General features: G+C 52.6%; 2 protein-coding genes across 2 annotated transcripts; both read right to left on the bottom strand.

The window, feature by feature from the left end:
* Positions 1 to 3,816: 3,816 nt before the first annotated feature.
* On the bottom strand, positions 3,817 to 17,423 carry LOC308045156 (dual specificity protein phosphatase 22-A-like; the record flags this gene model as incomplete). The annotated part of the gene is made up of 7 exons (XM_080352262.1): positions 17,394 to 17,423; positions 15,506 to 15,539; positions 14,897 to 14,979; positions 11,440 to 11,489; positions 8,825 to 8,899; positions 7,805 to 7,976; positions 3,817 to 4,008 (listed from the first exon to the last, which is right to left on the bottom strand). The coding sequence occupies exons 1-7, from the start codon at positions 17,412 to 17,414 to the stop codon at positions 3,817 to 3,819; spliced, it is 627 nt and encodes a 208-aa protein (XP_080208388.1). The 5' UTR covers positions 17,415 to 17,423.
* Positions 17,424 to 19,228: 1,805 nt separating this feature from the next.
* COX4I1 (cytochrome c oxidase subunit 4I1) lies at positions 19,229 to 23,280 on the bottom strand. The gene is made up of 5 exons (XM_080352307.1): positions 23,216 to 23,280; positions 21,861 to 21,940; positions 21,196 to 21,363; positions 20,089 to 20,220; positions 19,229 to 19,496 (listed from the first exon to the last, which is right to left on the bottom strand). The coding sequence occupies exons 2-5, from the start codon at positions 21,937 to 21,939 to the stop codon at positions 19,360 to 19,362; spliced, it is 516 nt and encodes a 171-aa protein (XP_080208433.1). The 5' UTR covers position 21,940; positions 23,216 to 23,280; the 3' UTR covers positions 19,229 to 19,359.
* Positions 23,281 to 23,289: the final 9 nt, after the last annotated feature.

Here is a 23,289-nt window from a genome sequence, read left to right as displayed (position 1 = left end):
GAATCTAGTACTAAACCACATCCCTAAGAGCCTTATCTCCACGTCTGTTCAACCCCTCTGGGGATGGTGACTCCACCACTGCCCTGGGCAGCTCCACCATGCAGCACATCACACTCCCCACCCCAGCTCCAAGCCACCACCAAGCCCACCCCACCCGAGAATCACGGACACCACCTCCCGCAGCCCCAGCACCGCTCAGCATCAACCGGGCTCAGCCCTTGCGCTCCCGCACGCACGGGGCCGGGGGTACCGGGCTGGGTGGATCGTGGATCCCGCATCCCCAGGGTCCCCCGTACCTCCAGCACCCCCTTCTTCCCGCACCCATGCCCCGGTTGCCCGAGGGAACACCCTGTACACATACCTAGCTCGATTCCACCCCACGCCGCCACCCGCCGCGCCCTGCCTTTTATAGCATCATGGGGAGGTGGGCCCGCTCATGTCCCCGCCCCCGCGCCTCTCTGCCAATAGCTATCCGCCCCCCGTGCCCGCCTACCCAATGGGGAGCTGCTCCTGTCTTCGGCTGTCCAATGGGGAGGCAACCTGTGAGGCGCGCGCGGCCAGCGCCGCTTTCTCCGCAGCGCGAGCGTTTCCGAGAAATCAGCCGGAGGGGGCAGGGCCGGGGGCGGGGGCGGGGCCTGGAGTGGGCGGGGCGGGGGCGCCCAGGTGGTTCCCACTGGGCCGGTGGGTCCCGGGTAGGTCCCGTGTCCCCCCGAGGGTCCATCCACGGGCAGAGCTCAGTCTCCCCAGTCCCCGATCGGCACATCCCCAGTCCCAGACTGGTCCCTCCCCAATCCCAGACCAGTCTCCCCAGTCCCAGACCAATCTCTGCAGCCCCAGATCGACTAATCCCCGGCCCCAAACCATCTCCCCAGTCCCCAGTCGGTCTCTTCCCAGTCCCAGACCAATCTCCTCAAACCCAAACTGATCCATCCCCTGTCCCAGACCAGCCTCCCCGGTCCCAGATCGGTCCATCTCCAACCCCAGACCAGTGTCCCCAGTCCCAGGTTATTCCATCCCCGCTCCCAGCCCAGCCCATCCCCAGGCAGTTCCCAGTTCCCTCCCAGTTCAACCCCTGGTGCTGGATTGGTCCCTCCCCTGCTGTCCCCAGCAGCCCCAACCCAGCCCTGACGTCCCCAGCTGGAGCCAGTGGTCACCACAGAGCATCATGGACCATATGCAGCTCAATTTTAGAGGGTATTTTTTGGGATTACCAGATTACACACGCATTTCTTGGAAGAAAACCATAATTACTCCCATGTGGGTAATAGAGAAATAGGAAATGTATGAAGCTGCACAGATGGTAGAGTAAAAATAATGATCTAAGGTACACAACCTTTACTGCCATTTATGATAAATAACGGCTGTAATAACCCTTGTTTTTAAACACTTGACTGATCCAAATCAGATCCCCCCTGTGAGATTTGGGGGGAGCCAAAAACATCTTTTGCAATCAGATGCGGTTAGAAGGATTCTTGCTTTTTAAATTTTTTTATAACCGAGAAAAAAGCATTGCAGAGGGAGTTTGCATCACCGTCCTGCCTCCCCACATCCTCCACTAAAAAAAAGTGTTTGTTTTGCAAAAGTTCTGGCAAATTTGGGGTATTTCCAAGGGGCTTCATATAATCAAACGCCTCCATCCCCTCTGGAGCCCAAGGAGCTGAAAACTAATTGCAACCCTGCTACCAGTGGGGTGATTCCATCACCTCTGGTTTCATTTTGGCTCCATAACTTCATGGAAGGCAGCCTGGAAAGGCAAAAATCTCAATTTTGAGGTGCTAAGGGAATCCCAGAAGGAGAAGGATAAAATAATAGAATAATAACCTCCTTAAAATGGGGTTTTCAGCTGCTGACAGTGCTGGCAGCAGCCTCAGGGCTTGTTTTCCCATGCCCAGAAGTCCGAAAGGCACCACAGGTCCCGCTGATGTAGGCCAGAGTGGAAAAATATATATATTCACCTGGGACACCCCTCCACTTCAGGGAAAAATGGGTTTAGGAGTTGTTATTTGAGAAACAGTTGCTGCTGTGATGCCAGGTGCAGGTGATGCTGCAGTTTATGGGGAGCATCCCTTGCAATTCTCAAAATCGGGGATTTTTCCAGGAGCTTTGGTGCTGCGGTTCCTCAGGGAATGTTTGAGTCTCAGGATGCCCGGCTGTGGGACAGAAGGGTCACAGCCATCCCAGCCGGCACAGTGCTCTGGAGAGGTTATCGCACCTTCTGCAAACTAATCTCTGCTTATCACACATCTCCAATTACTTCCTATTCATACCAGAAACCAACTTTCTTCTCTTTTTTTTTTTTTTTTCCATGTGCACAAGTTCCATTTTTTTGCTTCCTAAAATGATAACAGGGGCATTAAACCCAAAACCGACCCAGTTTGCCTAACTTCACTTCAGTCCACTCCATCAACAGCATTTATGGTCCTTGATCTCATTAATTGCTGGGGACACATTCCCATGGACCTTTTCTCAACCTAAAAACATGGGGAAAAGCCTTCGTATTTTTTTCCCAGTATCTTATGCATTATGGCTAGACATTGAGCCTTTAAAACTTTTAATTTTGCTGGTGGTTTTTACAAAGAAAACAGGAAACAGGGCACAGCAGCGGAGCAGTCACATAAGTCCATCCCTCCATCCTCACCAGGAACACTGCAAATCAAGACCAGCCATCCTCATGGTTTTAATCACTCTTGCTTTATTAAGAGTTGGGCAAGTCACCCCAGCACTGTCAGACTTGGAGTACTCAGAAATTTTCATTAAGAGAATTCCTAGAAATATTCTAGGCACCTTTTTTTTTTTTTTTTTTTCTCAGAATGGATTGCAGAGCAGATATTACTGAGAAGCCAGGCAAAGTATTTGTAGCAAAAGGCCAAGCTGGCATGGAAGAGTCAAAGGTTTAAATGTAGAAGGGTTGAGTTGATGAGCTGGGACCCCCGCCCTTGTAGGAAGATGTGGGGAGCCCTGGCGAAGGAACCCACACCTGGAAAGGCACTGTATGAGTTTGGGATGAAAAAAGGGACACGGTAATGGTCTTTTCATATTAAAAAGGCTGTTGGAGAAATACAGTGTTAAAATTGGTCTGTGGGTCCAACTGAGCTTCCTTTGCAACCGGGGACATTCAGGTTGGGCGCTGGTGGAAACCAAAACCGCTCCAGCTCCGGGGATGGGGAGGTGATGAGCCTTGAGCACCACTGGATTTCCCCCTTCCCTGGGGGTTGGGTTGAGAAAAATGCCAGATGGACATTTGCCAAGGACAGGCTGAACCAGAAAAGTCCGAACATGGTGCCTGGGAGCAGCTCAGCCCCTGTCCCTTCTCCCATCCCAGGAGAGACAGCAGCACACCCACCCCCGGGGACTGTCCCTCTCGCCTCAGGACATCCTCACAGGCTGCACCAGCCTCCAGCTTCACTGCAAAGAAGGCAGCAAGGTGTCTTTTCCCCATTTTATCCCACCGTGACTTTTCTCTCCATATCAGCATGCCCCTGTCCCGCTTGGGGAGCACCCAGGTACTACGTCACCAGGGAGAGGGATGGGGCTGGTGGCTGCTCCAGGTGATGGCAAAGGGGCTGTGATCCCCTGGAGAATGAGGGAACAGGACAGAGCAAGACCCTGACATCAATTAACCAGCTTGCTGAGAGGTTTAGACAGATCCAGCAGCCCAGAGGAGGGTCTGCAGGTCCTGACACCCCTGCTCCACCGCTGAGCCCGCAGCCGAGCCCATCGCTGGCTGTTTTCTGCCCCAGACACAAACCCGTGCTGGTACTTGGCAAAGGGAAGAGGGAGTTTTCCAAGCCCAAGGGTCTGCAAGCAACCAGCTGCTTATCTGTTCATCCATCTGCTTCTGCCGGTGCCACCTGTGCAGTCGGGGAGTGGGAAGGTGGGAGTCGAGGATCGGAGCCAGGACTGATCCCTGCTCCCCAGCTGCTGCTCCTGCCCAGCCAGCAAGCCCTGCAGCTCCTCTTGGTCCCGAAACGGGTTCCTGCCATAGTCACGACGGATCCAGGCACGATACTGCCAGGAAAAAGCCAAAAGAGGTTGTGAGAGCCACCAGGGGGCTGAGACACCCCCAGTTTGAAAACGGGGATTTGCAATGACTCTGGTGCACAATGCTCACTGCATCCCAGCCACAGACAAAGCTGGGGGACACCCAGCCACAGCCAGCAGAAAAGTCCCAGTTTCACAGGAGCTCCCACACCACACAACCCAACCATGTCGTATGAAAGATGCAATGGTTCCCCCCGCCTGAGTGCTCCCACATCCCCAGCCTGGCAGAGATGCCGCCAGCTTGGCTGCCAGTCGGACGCGAGAGCTGGCAGCATCCTCAGCCTCCCGCTCCGGCTGCAGTCAGGACAGCAGTTTGGTTTATTTTTCATTGCCAAGAAGCTGCTGTTGTTCCTTGTGTGCACAAATTTCTGTAAGAAAACCTTCCCCACGCTTTCTCCCCACCACTATGGCAGTGCTGGAATGGGCTGGACTTGATGTCACAAGCTGCATGGTCAAGTTGGCTCTTGCACACTGGGCCAGGTTTGTTTGCAGAGTATCATGATCGCTGCCAGTGGTTTGAGGGTGCATCTTGTCCCCCGCATCGCTGTACAAGCTGCTCCAGTGGTAGGAACTTACCCAGCAATACCAAACACCTAAGGATGGAGGGCACAGAGTTGGGAATGCAAAATCTGCGGATGCGAAGGGTCCAGAGAGGGATGGACAGCAGGACGGTGGACCACAAACCACAAAAGCATAAAGTCTGAGACTGACCCTGGTGGCATCTCCACCTTCTGAATGAGGGAAAGTCTGCTTGTGCAGAGGGGATTTCCACTGGGAATGTCTGGATTTCCCAAATCCACTCCCTCAGGCAGCAGGATTCACACAGCTGCTGTGTTTGCTGCCTGTGAGCTAGGACAGCTCTGGTTTGGGGTGGACCCCGAGAGCCAGATCTTATTTCTGTGCTAGAATACAACTGCTGGGAATGAGTCCCAAAGGATTTGGGATGGGATTTGGGATGGGATTTGGGATGGGATTTTGGGACAAGCATCCCTGCTAGCTTCTCATGGGGAGAACATCCCTCCCATGTGGAGGGATGAAGCTCCACGGGGAGACCAGTCTGACCACTGAGACTCAGCACCCATTGATGCTCAGCCCAGCCCTGCAGCTGCTTCCACCACTCAGCAGAGAAGGGCAGGAGCTGGTGGGAGGCCGGGGAAGCACCCAGCTGCTGCTGACAGGCATTTCCCTTTAAAGCCAGAGCAAGAAGTGGTTACAGCCCGTTTCCTCCAGCGCTGACCACCAACCCACTGCTTTCCTCCTCTCTCCGGGGGCCTGGAGCCCCTGTCCCATCAGGGACAGCACCCAGCAGCCTGGTCATGGTGTGCCAGCACCTTGGGGGATGGCTCCATCACCTGAATGTCCATCTGTACCCTCCCTCTCATCCACACTGCCTTCTCCACACTCGCTTACTTCCTTTTCTGATCTTCCCCATCATCCTGCTCTCAGTGCCTTCCTTCCTTCTTTATCCATCTCACCCAGATAAGCACCATTTGCCAGCTGGAAACCACAGTTGCACACTCGAGGAGCCGGCTGGCTGGGACCAGAGAGCATCTTCCCCATTTCTCATCTGAGGTCCCTGCTTCAGATCGAGGAAACTGAGGCACTGAGGGATGCTTGCCCACAGAGAGGAGATCCCAGGAGGTCTCAGGATGTTCCAGGAGGTCCAACCTGTTCCTCACAGCTTTTAGCCAAGGAGAAATGAGGTATTTCCTCCCAAGCAGCCTGTCCATGGCTGCTGCCAACACTGTGTTTCCAAATTGCTGCTTACCAGGATGACAGATGGGCTAAATGGGGAAATTTAAACTCTTGCATCCTCAGCAAGAGGATGCTCCTGCATCGTACCTGCACACATGGAAAACCACCCCAAAGTCACAAATGGAAAGACAGTGTGACCTCCCAAAGCCAAGGTAAGTAAGCCAGATGCTGCTTGGCATGAAACAAGACATGGGACTCATGTGGCACCGGGTCCCAGGGAATCCTGGCCATGCAGGTGACACCAACCACCCCACGGGACCCTCAGCCACCCGCCTGGGCTGACCTGCCTGTAAATCCCTTCTTCTTGCAAAGGCCACAGGTGCAAGTGAGAAAAGAGCATCCTCAGGGGGGTTGGAACATCCATTCCGGCTCTTCCTCTTCTTCAAACACAGCTGGGGGTGAGTAATGCTGGAGCAGCCCCCGCTCCAGCACCCAGCTGTGTCCCCCAGGGCTATCCCCAGCTTCCCTTCCAGATGCTGCAAGCACCAGGAACGTGGGGTTTTTCAAGGAAAAGGCGGCTCTTGCTAAACCACAGGGCTCAGAACAATAAAAAAAACACATCCGAGTGCCTCCAGCCTGGCTCTGACTTTGATAATTTAAGAGAAACGCTTGCAAAGCTGCCAGCAAAATTTTGAGGTGATGAAAAGGCAGCATCTAAGTGAAAGGGAGGCAAGTCCAGTGTCTGCTGAGCCCAGCTTGGATTTGGGAGAGCAGGAGGAATAGGGTGGGTGGAGGAGGGGGCACAACAAACCACCCATCACAATCTGAGCATGGGAAGGGCTGGGGAGAGCCACCCAGCTGAGGGAAGCCCCACAGGGAATCTCCAGTGCCAGGGAGGGTTTTGTAACCTCTTTGACCATTTTCCACCCTCCTCCGCAGGCGTTTTTGCAAGGACAAGGCAGGGCCATGTCCCTCATGTGACAGCGCCTGCCCGCTGTCTCCGGCAAAGGGAACTCAGCGGCGGGAAAGGGGCTGACATTTGGGCTGATGTCACATGCTGTCCCTGCCTCCCTCCTGGAAGGACAGAAATCCCCTTCTAGGGCTCGCATGGCCAGCTCTCCATCGCTCTTTGCTGTGGGGACGTCGCATGATGCTGGCGGAGGTTTCACTTGGCGCTTTGCCTCCAGGGATGGGACCGAGTTCAGGGGTGACGTGGGCTGCGAGATTCCTTGTAAAGGAATTGTGGGTTTCTCTTGCCTCACAGAGGTCCAGCTCTGTCCCATGTGCCCTCCTGGGGCAGTTTTGGACCCTGGTCCTTCTCTGCAGAGCCCAGGGCTGAACAGAGGAGTGGGGAGGCTGGGGGACAGCCGACAGGTCTGGTGCTTTTAAAAGTTTTTCTCTTTGGTTTTGAAAGCTTTTGGGTCAAAAGTGCAGCTCTGATCTCTGCAATTTGTGCTCTCCCTATTAAATGTGCCACTGACACTCCTAGCATCCAGCTCAGCTACAACGACATAAGGACAGGAACCCACCCAGCCAGGCCTTCTGCTGTCCTAAAACCTGCTGTTCTGTGCCGTTTGGGGGAGGAAAGAGAATAATTTCTCCACCAATGCTTGCTCTTGGCTGTCACCTGCTTTGAAAAGCAGAGGATTTGCTGTGAGAGGGAGCCCAGGCAGCTCCAAGCACGCCCAGACATCCCTAAGCCTTTCACAAGAGCCTTCCTCCCTCTCTTCTCCCTCTTTCCGCCTCCGGCTCTGCTGTGCTGCATTCCCTGGAACCAGCCCAGATCCTTCCCAGGGATCCTGGGGACTTGCTGCTCACTTATCCCTCCCACTGTGTCCTAGAAAAGCATTGTGGTTTTAAAGAACCTTTTTAAGTGCATTCGCATCATGTCTAGGCACTTCTTTTTTTTTTAAATGCAAAACCCAAAATCCCCAGGCAATAAATAGCATACACAGAGGTGAGCTCGAGCAAACAGCTGGTGCCCTGCAGCGAGCTGCATGCAAAAGAGCCATGCATGTTTGCAAACCCCATAGCCACCTGTAGAAGGGGACGCCGGGGTGGGACGTACCTCCTGCAGCAAGGTGGCCTCATACTCCTGCAGCTGCTGCTGGAAGCCAAAGTTGGGGCTGACGTAGGACCGGACAGCCTTGGTGGCGGCCAGGCAGCCCTCCCAGCCAAGCTCTGTCACCGTCATCAGATAAGCCACCAGGATGGTGGTGCTGCGGGAGACCCCGGCCAGGCTGGGAAGGAGCAAGTGAGCAGTGTCAGGGACAGGGACTCCCATCGGGGAGGTGAGGGACATCTATGGGATGCAGCTTCCCATGGACACCCCATCTTGCTGGGTGCTGGCAGGGATCCTTGGACATGGGTGGGGTGGGGGTAAGGACAGGGAGCGGCTGACGGTGGCTCCAGATTGGTGGCTTCACTGTGTCCCCCTGCTCCAGCCTGTCCCAGCTCTGGGGAAGGGGCTGGAGCACAAGTGTGGTGGGAGCAGCTGAGGGACCTGGGGGGTTCAGCTGGAGAACAAGAGCTGAGGGGAGACCTTCTGAAATCTGAACTGCCTGAAAGGAGGCTGGAGCCAGGGGGGGTCGGGCTCTGCTCCCAAGGAACAAGCGACAGGATGAGAGGAAACAGCCTCAAGTTGCACCAGGGGAGGTTGAGGTTGGATCTTGGGAATGATTTCTTCCCCAAAGGGCTGTCGGGCATTGGAACAGGCTGCCCAGGGCAGTGCTGGAGTCACCATCTCTGGAGGGGTTGAACAGACATGGAGATGAGGTTCTCAGGGACATGGGGCAGTGCCAGGAATGGGTTAATGGTTGGACTCAATGATCTTGAGGGTCTCTTCCAATCTAAATCATTCTATGATTCTTTGGATGCTCAGGGTTTCAGTGCATGGACCACCCATCCCCGCAGCTCTGAGTACTGGAGACCTTGCCCTGTCTACCTCCTGTTGCTCCTTGTCCTCTCCTCTTCTTCCTCCCCACTGCAGGTGACACTTGATGCCAAGGACACTTTTTGGGGACCCCACCCCCACCTCCCAGAGGACCGATGTGACACAGGGACACGAGGTGGTGCCAGCATCTCTCACCAATGGACGAGGCAGCCTCCCCCCCCAAGCCGGCACTCATGGATGAACTTGATGCACTCTTTGAAATGCTGCAGCCTGTGAGGAGAGAGGCAGGAGGTGAGGATGGGGGAGTGACTGTGACTTCCTGGGGAAACTTCCTGCTTTCCAAAGCATCAAGATGGGAAGAGGGTGATGCTTGTGATGGAGTCACCATCCCTGGAGGGGTTGAACAGACACAGATGAGGTTCTCGGGGACATGGGTTAGTGCCAGGGTTAGGTTATGGTTGGACTCGGTGATCTTAAGGATCTATTCCAACCAAAATGATTCTGTGATAAAACAGGGCAGGTTAGAGAGCCAGTGCTTGCTGGCAGCTCAGAAAGCTTCTCTCCTTCTGACTTGGATGCTCAGCAATATGAGCAGCACCATCTTTTTGAAGGCATGGGGACCTAGGAAATAGGATAAATAACTCTGTATGTACTCATAGGCGTTAGCAGGGGGATTACAGAGGCTCTGGTGAGACGCATCTCTCCTGCACATCGCTGCACAGGATGCTGGAAGCCACAGCTGGTCCCTCTCAAAGTCAGCAGCATCTCCAAGAGCTCACACCACAGTGGATATTCAGCTCCTCAGGACATCAAGGCTGCCCATCCCTGCGCACCCTCAAGGTCCCACCAAGCCCTGGGGGAGTTTTGAGTCAGAAAACCTGGTCCTGGGTAACTTGAGCTGCTGGTGGACTCGCTGACCACACAGCCCTGGCCTTTTCAGGAGGAGGAGAAGAGGGTTCTTGCCACCCGGCAGCAATTGCTGGAGCCAGCAGTTCCTCTGCCTCCACGTGATGGGGTGGGCGAGTGCCCGCACAACCTTCCTGATTTCTCAGAAGCCAAGGACGAGCTGCTGCAGGGTTATTCACCCTGTGTCCCTCACCAAGGGCTTGCTCCCAGTAAGGTTATCCTCCTCTGAGACCCCTGTGGGACTCAGAGCTGCCTTCCATCTGGGGGCAAGGCAGAACCCTCCAAAATCTCCCCCACCCCTGTTGGCCCATCAAAGGGGATGGTCTTCACCCTGTCCTGGCTGAGAAATCGAAGGGATGATGCTCCTCATTCCTTCCTGGATGTGAAAAGCTCAAGTGCCTTCCAAGAAACCAGCAAAGGACAAATACAGGCTCCACATGAGGAAGAAATATTTTACACTGAGGGTGGCGAGAGCCTGGCCCAGGTTGGCCAGAGAGGTGGTGGATGAACCATCCCTGGAGACATCCCAGGCCAGGCTGGACGGGTCTCTGAGCAACCTGAGCTGGTGAAGATGTCCCTGCTCATGGCAGGGGTGGCAGCGGGTGAGCTTTGAAGGTCCCTTCCAATCCCAACTGTTCTATGATTCTATACAATTCAAAAATAGCAGGGGGTTCTGCTGCCCAAGAAGAGGAGAGGTGGAAGAGTCTCTGAAAATATAAAACCCTGGAAGATGTCAGCCCATCGCTCCTTGTGGGATACAGACGTGCCTCCTCCTTGACCACCATAGCAAATGGATCATCACACTTTGGGGAGCCTTTCCCTGCTTAAACCTTGTCCTACTTATCTTCTCAGAGCAACCGGCATCCCACAGGACCTGCACGTGGTGCCTGGTCCAAGCTCTCCAGATCCCAGTTTTCCCCTTCAGCCCCCAGGCTGGGACCAGCAGGGATGCACCTTGCTTGTCAGCACACGATGCTTTTGCCTCCAGGAGCGATGCCTCTGCAGGACATGAAGCTCACCAGGATTGTGAAATCCAAGGCACAAACTAACAAGCAGAAAATAGTTCCTTGAATAAGTCTTCCTTCCGGCAGTCAGTCTTTTCTTCTTTTTTTTTTCCTTTCGGTGGACATGCCACAAATGCAAAGAAATCAGAGAGAAAAAAGACAGCCAAAAAAAGGCAGTTCTTGCTGAGGCAGAGTTTTCTCATAAAGCTTCTCTTTCCGCTCAGCAGGAGGGTGAGTGAGCAGAATCACAGCCCCAGGCACAGCGTCTCCCAAAGATGTGGGAAAACCAGCAGCTCCACAAACCAGCTTCATTTTTAGGGTTTTATTGGTGAAAAAAAATCCATCGGAGTCACTCATTTTCTGGTTAGAATGGGTGGTTTACAGATGTCTGATGCCCAAGCAGCAGCAGGTACCGGGATGCTCCCAGGGCCACTCCAGCTCTGTGTTCCACCAAAACTGGGGCAGCATCTCTCACCAGCTTTGAGGACATCATTAAAGGATTTACAAGTACCTAAGCTTTGTGTGGGTAAAAAAAATATTGATTTTAATAAATATGTTGTTATTCTTCTCCAGGAGAATGGCTGGAAGACTGACACAAATCATTGTCTTTCTAAACCAATTAAAAATGCTCAAATTTGCAACCTTGCCCAGTAGAATAATTCTGACACTTGATGGAAAATTAAATTTACTGACTGCAAACACACACAGGAACAGATTTTAAGCCCTACAAATGCTATTTACAACCTGAGAATGAGATAAAACTTCTGCCAAGTATGGCGATGCTACAAAATTTCCATAGCACCAATGAACTGAACCTTCATCCTGCAGAATCTGAACTTTTACTGACCCACAACTACCAACATGCGCTGCTGGGAGGCAGAAGGACAGCAAACGACTTACAGGTTTTGACTGGATGAATCCGAAGCTGAGATGCAGAGATAAGTCATGTCCTGCAATACAAAAGATGGTTGCAGTAATAAGATACCTCCAAGAAACACAAAATCCACCATTTTTATTATTTTCCTCATCCCAGCTGACCCTGAGGTGAAGGGGAAACCTCAATCCACTTTCAGTGCCATCATCCCGCTCCATGACATGTCACATCCATCCCACCCCAGGCTATTTCCCCCCATTTCAGCCCAGAGAACTGTGGGGAACCACCACAATGCTCAGGACCCCCTCAAAACTGAGCCGCTCCTTTCCCGGGTCCCCAACCGGTGAATCCCATCAGGAAGACGTGTGCGAACACGCACCGATGAAGTCACCCTCATCAATGAGTTATTTCCTCCCTGTCCTTTTCATACGCAATAAATCATCCTGCCGCATGTTGGCGTAGGTCAGATTACTTTCTTTAAAATGTCGCTTCCTCGATCCTCCCTGTTCTGAGCTAAAATTAGATACTTTTCATCTGAGTTTTGGTTTGTTGTATTTTTTTTTCTTTTCTTAGCAAAATGGGTGGAAATCCTGCCAGCCAGAGCTGAAGCGGTTGAGCACCTGGGATTGCCCTCTCTCCATTGGCTGCTGGAAGGAGCCCCCTGCATTGATAAAGACCAAGCCCCCAAATGACCCTCACTTTCCTCCAGCCCGGGGCAAACCAGGAGGCTGGAAAAAACTGATTATTTAAGGAAGGAAGGAGCAGAGTGGGATGGGCACGGGGATAACAGAATGTCTCCAGAGAAGGAGACTCCACACCCACTCTGGGCAGCCTGGTCCAGGGCTCTGGAACCTCAAAGTGAAGAAGTTTCTCTTCATATTCAGATGGAACCTCCTGTGTTTAAGTCTGTGCCCGTTGCCCCTCACTTTGTCGGTGGACACCATTGGAAAGAGTCTGGTCTATCCTCTGACACCCACCCTGAGATATTAGGATCGTAGAATCGTTTTGGTTAGAAAAGGCCTTTAAGATCATCAAGTCCAGCCATTACCCCAACCCTGGCACTGCCTCATGTCCATGAGAACCTCATCTCCACATCCATTCAACCCCTCCAGGGATAGTGACTCCAACACTGCCCTGGACAGCCTGTTTTAATGCCTGACAGCCCTTTTGGGAAGAAATTGTTCCTAATATCCAATCTGAACCTTATATAACATAAATATATATATAACATAAATATATATATAACATAAATATATATATAACATAAATAAGTTCTCCTCTCAACCTTCTCTTCTCCAGCTGAACAGCCCCAACTCTCTCAGTCTCTCCTCATCAGAAAGATGCTCCAGACCCCTCAGCATCTCTGTAGCCCTTGCTGGACTCTCCAATAATTCCTTGTCCTTCTTAAACCGGGGAGCCCAGAACTGGACACAGGACTCCAGATGTGGCACCAGCCTGATGTCACCATACCAACAAAACCACCATGCCAGCAAAGCCATCATGCCTAGCAGTGAAACAGCCGAAGTGACCCCACACCTCCTCAAAATGCAACCCGCACCCCAATCCTGGATTAACTGCCGGGCTCCCAGCAGCTTCCCCTTCCCCTGGTGCCCCCATTCCGCATCGGCCGTGCATGGGAACGGTGCTGGGCTTTGCGGTTCCCAACCCATGGCTGTGATTGACACATTGCTCAACCCACCATGCTCTTCCTGTTCCTCTTTTCCGACAGCCTGCTGGCTTCGCTCCATGTTGTAAGCTCACCATGTGGTTAGCTCCCCATCTGGCCATGTCCCAAGCCCCATCAGCCCCAGATGCTGCCCCTTCTCCAATCACCAGCCATTTCTCTACACCAATTTTCTGCAATGTCCTCCTCTCCTCTCCTCTCCTCTCCTCTCCTCTCCTCTCCTCTCCTCTCCTCTCCTCTCCTCTCCTCTCCTCTCCTCTCCTCTCCTCTCCTCTCCTCTCCTCTCCTCTCCTCTCCTCTCCTCTCCTCTCCCCTCCCCTCCTCTCCTCTCCTCTCCTCTCCTCTCCTCTCCCACATTACTCAGTGCCTTAGTGGTGAAAATCATAGAATCATAGAATGATTTAGATTGGAAGAGACCCTCAAGATCATTGAGTCCAACCATTAACCCATTCCTGGCACTGCCCCATGTCCCTGAGAACCTCATCTCCACATCTGTTCAACCCCTCCAGGGATGGTGACTCCACCACTGCCCTGGGCAGCCTGTTCCAATGCCCGACAGCCCTTTCCAGGAAGAAATTGTTCCCAATGTACAACCTAAAACCCCCCTGGAGAAACTTTAGGCCATTTTCTCTCATCCTAAATGCTCAAGCTGGTGTTTTCCTGGGGCTCCAAAGGATGCCCAAAGGATGAAGGGTCCATGCCATCCCCTTTGCCTTCTGCAGCATCCCGGGATTTGGGAGCCAGCAGTGGGTCCAACGCTGGGATGAAGTTGGACTCAGGCATTGGAACAGGCTGCCCAGGGCAGTGGTGGAGCCACCATCCCTGGAGGGGTTGAACAAACAGAGATGAGGTTCTTAAGTACATTGGTCAGTGCCAAGGGTGGGGTAACGGTTGGACTTGACGATCTTGAGGGTCTCTTCCAAACAAAATGTTTCTATGATTCTATGAAACCTCCCCCTGCCTGCTAAGACAATATTTCCAGCAGCCAACGCCTGGTTTTCTTACCGGAGCCCTGTGGGGAGTGGCGTGAAGCTTGGATTTCCCCAACTAGCGAGGACACACCAGCCTTTACCAAATTAGCAGTAGAATTCCTGATTCTGGGAGTACTTTTGTATGCAACCACGAGATGAGCAGCATGGCCGAGCACTCCCCTCCTCCTGCTGCAGCTCCACCCGCCCCATGGCTCCGTGGATTCGGGCACAAAAGACCCAGCCTGTACCTCCAGCATCAACCACAGGGCAGCTCCCCCTGCCTCAGCTTCCCCGACTCACAGCCCGAGGGTTCCGCAGCGCTCCGAGGACCATCAGGTGGGGGAACCGGGCAGGCGAAGCCAGGGCGGCCCAGGAGCCCTGTCTGGGGGAGAGGGGTTGCTCGGGGTCCCACTGTCCCCCCTGCCCCCGGTCGGGGTGGCCGCGGCCCCGCCGTCCCCATCCGCGGGTCACCGCCGCCCTCTCGCGGTTCTCCCCGCCGCAGCACCGGCCACCCCGCCGGCTCCCGGCCCCGCCTCCCCCGCGGCGGCACAACTTCACCCGAACACCATCGTTTGGGGTGGCCATGCCCCCCAAAAACACCAATCCCCCCTCCAAAGATCCAGCGCTGAGCGCCTTTGGGTGCAGATCACATACTGCATGGTGCAAATCGGTGCAAACTGGTGCGAATGCGTGCAAATTCGTGCAAATCCAGCATTGCTTCTCCCCTCTCTGCCCCACAACAGGAGAAAATGGTGTGTCCCAGATGCACCTTCCCAGCTCCTTCTACCCCAGGGTGACCCCCCAGATGCCCCCAACCCAGGCACCCACCTCCAGCACCGGCTCAGCGCGGTTGTGGACGGAGAGGATGTGTGTAACCCCATTCCTCTGCAGGTTCTCCCGGTCCTCAGAGTCTGGAAACAGCAGCAGCACATCAATCACCTGCTCTCCTGGAAGATCTACTGGACCACGCACACCCCAGCATCCCTCATCCATCACCCCCGATCCCCGCGCCAGCCCTTCTCACTGCCGCTCCCCCCACATGCTGCAGAAAGGGAAACCAAAGCATCAGAATGCACCTCCTGCAAAGCAAAATCCCCCTTGGATGCACTGGCTATTCAACAGGCTCCTAAAAGCACCCCCAGAATCAGGAATTCCACTGCTAATTTGGTAAAGGCTGGTGTGTTCTTGCTGGTGGGTGAAACCCAAGCTCCACCCCACTCCCCACCAAGCATCAGTAAGAAAACCAGGAGGTGACCACTGGAAATAATTGTCTTAGCAAACATGGGGAGATTTCATAGAATCACAATCATTTTGGTTGGGAGAGACCCTCAAGATCACTGAGTCCAACATTTAACCCACCCCAGGGGCTCCTCCAGCCCCCTCAGCTGCTGGGGGATCCCACAGATGCGTGGAGTCGGAGCAGGGAAAGGCACTCACCGCGGATGTTCCCGAGGTAGAGGCCTTTGACAACCTGGGAGGTGATGAAAAAGAAAAATAGTTCAGACAGTGCCAGGCGCAACGTGCATCCAATGTGGCAGGAGTATCAATGTGAACATGTGGTATCAGCAGGACCAGGGCACCCAGCACCGAACTCCCCAGGCAGTGATAAACTGAACACCTAATCAATACAAACTTAAACTAATACAAACACCAACTTAATTAGCAAACAGCAAAGGTTGAGCTCACTCAAACCACCAGCCCAAACCTCTCCAGGAGTGCAGAGCTCAGGAAAACTGATCACATAAATCACAGAATAGTTTTGTTTGGAAGAGACCCTCAAGATCCTTGAGTCCAACTATTAACTCAACTCTGCCACTACACCATGTCCCTGAGAACTTTATCTCCACCTGTTCAACCCCTCCAGGGATGGTGACTCCACCACTGCCCTGGGCAGCCTGTTCCAATGCCCGACAGCCCTTTGAGGAAGAAATTGTTCCCCAGATCCAACCTCAATCTCCCCTGATATATAACTTGAGGCCATAAACGAAGGGGTTTGCATTTCCTCCTGTTGCTATTGGAAAGGCAGTGCTGGGGACTGGATTCCCCAAACGTCTCAGCCCCCCCCCAGGCTCCTCCTTCAAGCAGGGGCTCCAGCAGGGACCCCCCAAGGCCCCAGCTCCTGAAGGCAGCTCCAGTTTGTTTTGCTGTTCTATAGCAACCACCTCCCGCAAATACTTTCAAAGGTTTCCTGTGCCAGCTGGGCAGAGACAGGCAAACGCACGGGCTATTTATAAAGCTTTTCTGGCCAGGATGTTGCAGTAAGTGCCATCAAATATGCAAATATGGTCTCCAACTGGCTGCCACAGGTTTATGAAGGAGAGAAAGGGGCAGCTCAGCATATTTACGGGGTGTAATAACCCACCAGAGCAGTTTCCAGGGGCACAGAAAAGAAAAGCTGGTTCCTAATCGGCCTTGTTTGCACCCATCTGGCAGAAGATACGCAGTTTGGGAGGCTGCAGGGAGGGTTTCCAGCAGCTCTGGGTCACATCCAGCCCAACGTGTTCCATCCAGCTGAACCCCAGCCCACTCCTGGGGTGCAAACACCTGGGCTCAGCAAATGGCTGTGCCCAGCACAAGCTGTTGCCATGGGAAGGGGGATTTCAAGTCCTGCGCCTCATGAAATCAAGGCCAGATCCTGGTGTCTGCACCGACCCAACCCCCAGCAAAGGCAACTCTGGCTCCCCAAAAGGTTTTGGTGGCACCAGGGAGGCTGTAAAAGCCACTTTGCAGGTCAGGCTGAGTCTGCAGGGAGTGAAATGCCAGTGTTGTACCACACCAGAGCCACGCAGAGGGAGTTTTGCCCTGATCTGATCTCTCTGCTGTTGTCCCAGAGTCTAATTTTAAACCGGAGAACACACATACCAAGCGGTTATTTAAGGATAACGACAGAAATCCATCCCCCGGGTCAGCCCGGGGGTTCAGCTGAGCAACAAGCACCAGTAAAACCCCAGTTCCTGCTTTGCAGCTCAAGGCTGTGGGGCACAGACATGACCCAGGGGGGAAATTTCCCTGCAGCCACCTCCATCAACCCTGAGGATTTAAATGCCATGGCCTCATCACCCAAGGGACGGGCACCCAAACCCAGCTGTCACTTCTCTAACACCCACAAGACACTCAGCTCTTCGCCTCAGATACAAATCCAGGATCAGCATTTGCTTTCTTAATTAATTCCCCTTCTTAAGTGCTCAAAGTTTCAAAGGGGAATGAGAAAGGGAAGAAGCAAATTGTTGTATTTAGGGCATCGGGTCAGTCTGGGACAAGCTGGGTTGCAGAAGGTCCTGCCCAAGGAGGACACACTGGCCACCACCCCCAATCCCCCCAGTACCTTGCTCATCCCATTCCCCATGGCTTTTCTCTCTCCAGGGTCAAAATTCTGGTATCCTCTTGTTCTCCGAGTCTGTCTGCAAATAAACACCCAAAAAACCCAGCTGGAGAGATCTGCACCCTCCAACAATGCTGTGAGCGGGAGGAACAGGAACATGTGTCAGGAAGGGAGCGGGCAGAGCCCTGGCAAACTCAGCGCACTCACCACAGCGAGCTGCTCCGGTAGGCGAAGGGGAGCGAGAAGAGCGGCTGGTGCTGGGCAGGGGAGGATGAAATAGGAATCTGATGCCGTGGTGAGGCTCAGGTTTCTCTCCCCAGGGTTGTCACAGCCTTTTGGGGAGGGTGAAGAGGGGGACGGCCGGGCAGAACGACTCGCTCACCCCAGTGATGCTCACCGGACTTTGGTTGGGGTGCTACAGGCTGGTACAAGGCCCCCAACTCAGCTGGATTTCTCTTCCAGTCACGTTAATTCCTCCCAGTCACAAGAGTGGAATTCAGAATAAGGCACTCAGCTTGAAAAGCCAAGCGTGACAGGAGCGGCATGCAGCTGAGGGAGCACTGAGAATAAATAGCCCAGGAAAGGAGATGAGAGGAGCTGCAAAGCAGTGCTGCAATTCCAGCATGTGCTTCAAATCCATCCATTTTCAAAGCAGATACAGCTCACCAGCCCCCTCCCAGATAAATACTATCAGCCTATGAGCTCTATGAAGAGCAGAGAAAAGAAAACCACAAGTAGGACTCAATGAGCTTATAGGTCTTTTCCAACCAAAATGATTCTACCAGAGTGAAAACCCTGCAGCCATCACCTGGCTGCAACTCTGTCATCCTCGTAACACCCTGCACAGCACCCCAGAGACAAACATTTCACACCAGGGATCTTCCAGATGCAGAAAGCTCATCACTTAATTCCCACCAAATCATCCCACCTTAAAAACCACCCCTGAATTTCTCTGACTGGAAGGTCAGGTCATCATAAGCGTCTGAGACCCCCTGACCTTTCCACTAAGGCTGCTGAACACAAACATGGATTTAAAACCGTGACAGTCTTGTAATTAGGACAGGAGCAAACTGAAGTCAAAGCTTGTTTTAGTTTTCAGAGGGGCGGTTTTAACCGAAGGCAGAAGTTTGCCTGCAGAAAGCCCAGGGGCTGATTAGCCAAAGGGAGAAATTTGGCAGATACAGGCAGAGCAAAGCAAACACACCAGCCTGAGCTGTGAACAACATTAAATCACAAACCAGAACTCGTTCAGCCCGCTGCATTTGATAAAAGCACCAAGATACTACCAATAAATGCAGCTTTTCTTTCCCTCCCCCAGCTGCAGCGATCCCCTCTGAACCCCATCACCTCAAGGCATGAAACACGATTCGGGCTTTCACTTAAAACCTATTCTTGGCTGAACTAGGCTTAAAAATTCTCTCCCTCCCTCGCTGGAGTCTGCAGGGGACACTGGAGCGAGGTGCAGCCTTCACAAGGAGGACAGAGCTCCCTTGGCGAGGACAGACAGATGGAGCAGCATTGATCCCCACTGCATAATCTGTGCGGTTTGACTCACACCGCTGCCTTTTGGGGCACCAAGGTGCTATTTTTGGAGCACCGAGGTGCTATTTTTGGAGCAGTTATGAGACTCGGAGCCTGCGCAGGAGTTGGGATCTGCTCACCTTATGTGTAGCTCACACCTCGGTGCAGCCAAACTGCCAGCTGTGCCCCAAAAACACTCATTTTAACTGATTATACGCTAACCATGACAAGAATATTTTGGAAAAGCGCTGTCCCTCGACCTGCACTACACATTACCATTGCAAAAAAATGCATCTAAAGACCAAGAGAAAAGGAAATTTTCAAGTTAACCAGACATTTATTAGCATCTTTGTAGGTGGAGAGGTCGTTCCAGTACATTAGCAACGAGGTCACACACAGGTGATGGAATCATTTCACGTTCAAGCCGAGCAGGTTCCGCTCAGTTGCCTCATTTCTTCCACTCATTCTTCTCGAAATCCCACTGGGAAGAGATGCCCTCCACAGGGTTCATCCGCATGTCCAGCATTCGCTTGGTCTGCGACGCCACCCACTCGTCCGAAAAGGTGTGCGGGATGGGGCCATACACTGCAAGACAAATGCAGGCAGAATTACATCGCGAGACAAAACTAGGTGAAAGTTTTACTAATTAAAACCTTTTTTCCCCCCAAAGCGATCACACACAGCCCGTCACTTCTTCAAACCTACACTTCCTAATTCCCATTTTGAAGAATTTAGCTCGGAGCAGATTCCTGCACTGGTTCTCTGGCAGTTTTGTGCGTCAGGAAAGGTTTGTACAGAGACAACTGCCTTCTCCTTGGCTTTAACAGCAGCCCAAGGGCTTCCCCAAGAAAGAATCACAGCTGGGAAGGAAGCCAAATGTGGCAGAAACCCAAATGTTTCCCCACAAATCAGCAATAAGCCTTTCTGACAGAGAGAGGAAGCTCTGGGATTATATTTTTTTTATGCCCTGGACCCGCTGATCTCCATGAAGTTACAACTTCAGGATCCAATTTTCAGGGACTAAAACAGCAACTGCCAGGAATTCATCGCAACAGCTGTTGAATAAACTATTTTGAACCCCCCCAGAGCAGTTTACGGAGAATTCTCTGATTTCCCATCAGGTATAGACTGATCTGGCTCATAATTTCAGGGTTAAGGCTGTAAGGAGTTTGCTCACTGTAATGTTTCTGCCAAATGAGGATGAGCCCAGTTATGCCGAGGAAGAACAGAACTCCGCCCAGGACCGTCTTCCACTCGTTTGAACCTTTGTTCATTTCTGCATAGGTCTCATTAAATTTGATACGATATACTAAAAAAAGAAAAAAAAAAAAGTTAAAAAGCATCAAATCCTTTCTTTTACTTTTCCTGCAACTTGTGTTTCACCCTCCCACCAGGTCAGTGTGAACCTGTGCAAAAGTTGGTTTATAGATGGAGAAATGTCACTTTTCCTTCCTCCCCTCCCATCCCCAGGATGGTTATTGACCATAAAGCTCCCTAGCACAAATAATTCCAACAGGAATGCTTGTATCTCAAAAAGCTTCTCTCAGCTTTGCCACAAAGGTCCCCAAGATTTTGAAGATGCAAAGACAATGAGATTGGGAAAGTTCTTGTGCAGATTTGAGCAGTTCCTAAGAGAGTTTTACCCCTTCTCGCTGTGACATGGGTGCACACAGCGCTGTTCACAGAGCAGGTTCTCATTTGCACACCGTGATGGCAGAGAAAAAATGATGCAATTTTATTTGCAAGTCAAAATACTTTAATTACCTGAAATGGGTCATGCAAAGGTCAGTGCTCATTAACATTCAAATAAACTGCGTTCATTGTACTGAGCTGCACTAACAATCACATATTGTTATAACAAAAAGATTTTTTCTGGCTTGTTGAAAGCAGATGGGAAACAAGAAACAAATCTAATTATTATTAATTTCCTGGAAGAGGATGAAATCTCTGAACTTTGACCTCGGGTATGTAACAGGCACAACAGGTGCTTCTGATTTTTTGAAACAGCACCAAAGATCCCCAGAACACAAACCATGAATCTCTGCTTGTGTACACACAAGGAGCTCCAGCATAATTACAAAGTAATTACATCGTAATTACAAAGCTCCCTCACAGTTCCTGTTGAGGCGGCCATTAAATCCGTGGAGCCATTGGGAAGAGCAGGATTTAACGGCTGCCTCAACAGGAGCCGCCTGAGGCTACTGTTTAGTGAAAGTCATCAGTAACATACATGTGAGGGATTAATTGTGTGGCTGTGAAGTTATTTATAGCCCCTGCTACCTACGTTCAACCTTCTCATCGATGGACAGAGCGGTCCAAGAGGCTTTTTCCTTCTCTTTCAGCGCCTTCTGCTGAGCAGAGAGATCCCTGACAAAGGCGACTTCAGGCAAGGGGATGTCCCTCCGGTCCACATAGGCTGGGAGGCTGAAATCTTCGGCTTTGACAACACCAGCTGCGCAGGGGAAGAGAAGGGACATGTTCCAACTCCCGCGCAAACAGCTCTTACTGGTTATGATATGAAAAAAACTCAACACTCAATGAGAAAGGTGATGATGGATCAGGAATCCAGGAGGGAAAAGATTTAGAGATGGAACATGCATCAGAAGAGGGAAGAGACAGAACCTCAAGCAGGTGCTATTTTAAGAATAAAGCAGAAAGGAATCTACAAAAGAGGTAATATCCAAAATGGCTTTATTAATGTCTCAGATATCTTTGTGTCCAGCTGGCACATGAATTCCCTCCCCTACTGACACTTTGGAGTCCCCCACACCTTTTCCACCCTAATTTCTGCCTGGCCCTCAGCTCCTGCCCATCTGCAACAGTATCTGCTTGCACAACCTGCTCAGATCTCCTGCCCTCAGGGAAGGCACCTGCCTCACTAGCCCCCCTCAATCCCAATTCCTTCCTCACCCAAACCCCAGCAGCAGTTTTTTGTGTTCTTTCACCTACCATGTCCGTGCGCTCTCAAGCAGATGGAGGTGGAAATGGTTCTCTTCCCAATGAGGCTGAAGACCCTCGAAGCCAACATCCTGTCAGGAGAAAACAAGAGCAAGTAAATCAGTATCAGGTGAAGATGGTGAAAAAACATCATTTTCTATTTGTCTAGAAAAAGAAAAAGGCAGCCTAGAGGTTTCCTGCCCCTTGTCTGCAGAGCAGCACATCACACCCAAGCGTTTCAGGCTTTTCCAGGACACTCGCTCACTAGAGCAACTCAGATGAGTATCCTCCTCCTCCTTTTTCCCAGCAGCCTCCTGAATTTAGAATCATTTTGGTTGGAAAAGGCCCTCAAGATCATCAAGTCCAACCATAATCCAATGCTAGCACTAACCCATATCCCTGAGAACCTCATCTCTGGGTCTGTTCAGCCCCTCCAGGGATGGCGACTCCACCACTGCCCTGGGCAGCCTGTTCCAATGCCCGACAGCACTTTGGGGAAGAAATCATTCCCAAGATCCAACCTCAACCTCCCCTGGCACATCTTGAGGCCATTTGAACCCACAGGTGTTCCCTTGTTCGTGTTTCTCTTCAGAAATGCTTTCGCTCGGTAACAAATCATTAGTGGGCACCAGCCTAGAGCTGCAGAGTCTAAACACATCTAAGCCTAAACACATCTCACACCCACGCAACAAACACCTCAGCAGCAAATAAAAGCACCACATCCAAGGGATGGGCAGACACCCAGGTAATGGCAAGGAAATGTGTCTTCCCAGAACAGGCTGTTGGGCATTGGAACAGGCTGCCCCGGGCAGTGGTGGAGTCACCATCCCTGGAGGGGTTGAACAGATGCAGAGATGAGGTTCTCAGGGACATGGGGCAGTGCCAGAGGTGGGTAACGGTTGGACTCGCTGATCCTGAGGGTCTTTTCCAACCAAATGATTCTGTGATTCTCCTGCAGACCCGCTGCCCACACAAGGACTCACCGGCAGCGCCGCCCCCAGGGTCCCTCAAACCCCCGATCTCCCCCTAAACCCCCCGACCCCCGCGCGGGGCGATCGCGGAGCCGACGGCCCCGCCTGACCTTGGCCTGGGGCTCAGAGAAGCGCCTCCACCCAGCCCTCACCGTGTCCCTCTCGGCGGTGACACCTCCCCCCGGCCCCACACGCCGCGACACCGGCGCGATGTCACCACAAACAGGCCCCGCCGGGGGGCGACCGCACTGCCCCCGCCCTCCACTTCCACCCCCCAACCCGCGCTGCCCCGGCCGCCCCCCATGGCGAGTGGCGGTAGCGGAGAAGGTCCCCCCTGCCAGCGGCGGGGGTCGGGAACCCCCGAGACCCCCCATCCCGGCCCCACCGCCCAACGACCTGCCGACCGTCCTCTACCGGGCTGCGACCGGAAGGAGCCGCCGAGCGGAAGCGCGGGGCACGCTGGGAGGGTG

The sequence above is a fragment of the Nesoenas mayeri genome, assembly GCF_963082525.1.
Source record: "Nesoenas mayeri genome assembly, chromosome: 12".
Classification (NCBI taxonomy): domain Eukaryota; kingdom Metazoa; phylum Chordata; class Aves; order Columbiformes; family Columbidae; genus Nesoenas; species Nesoenas mayeri.
Note: the sequence above shows the minus strand (reverse complement) of the source record. Positions and strands in the feature narration are given on the sequence as shown.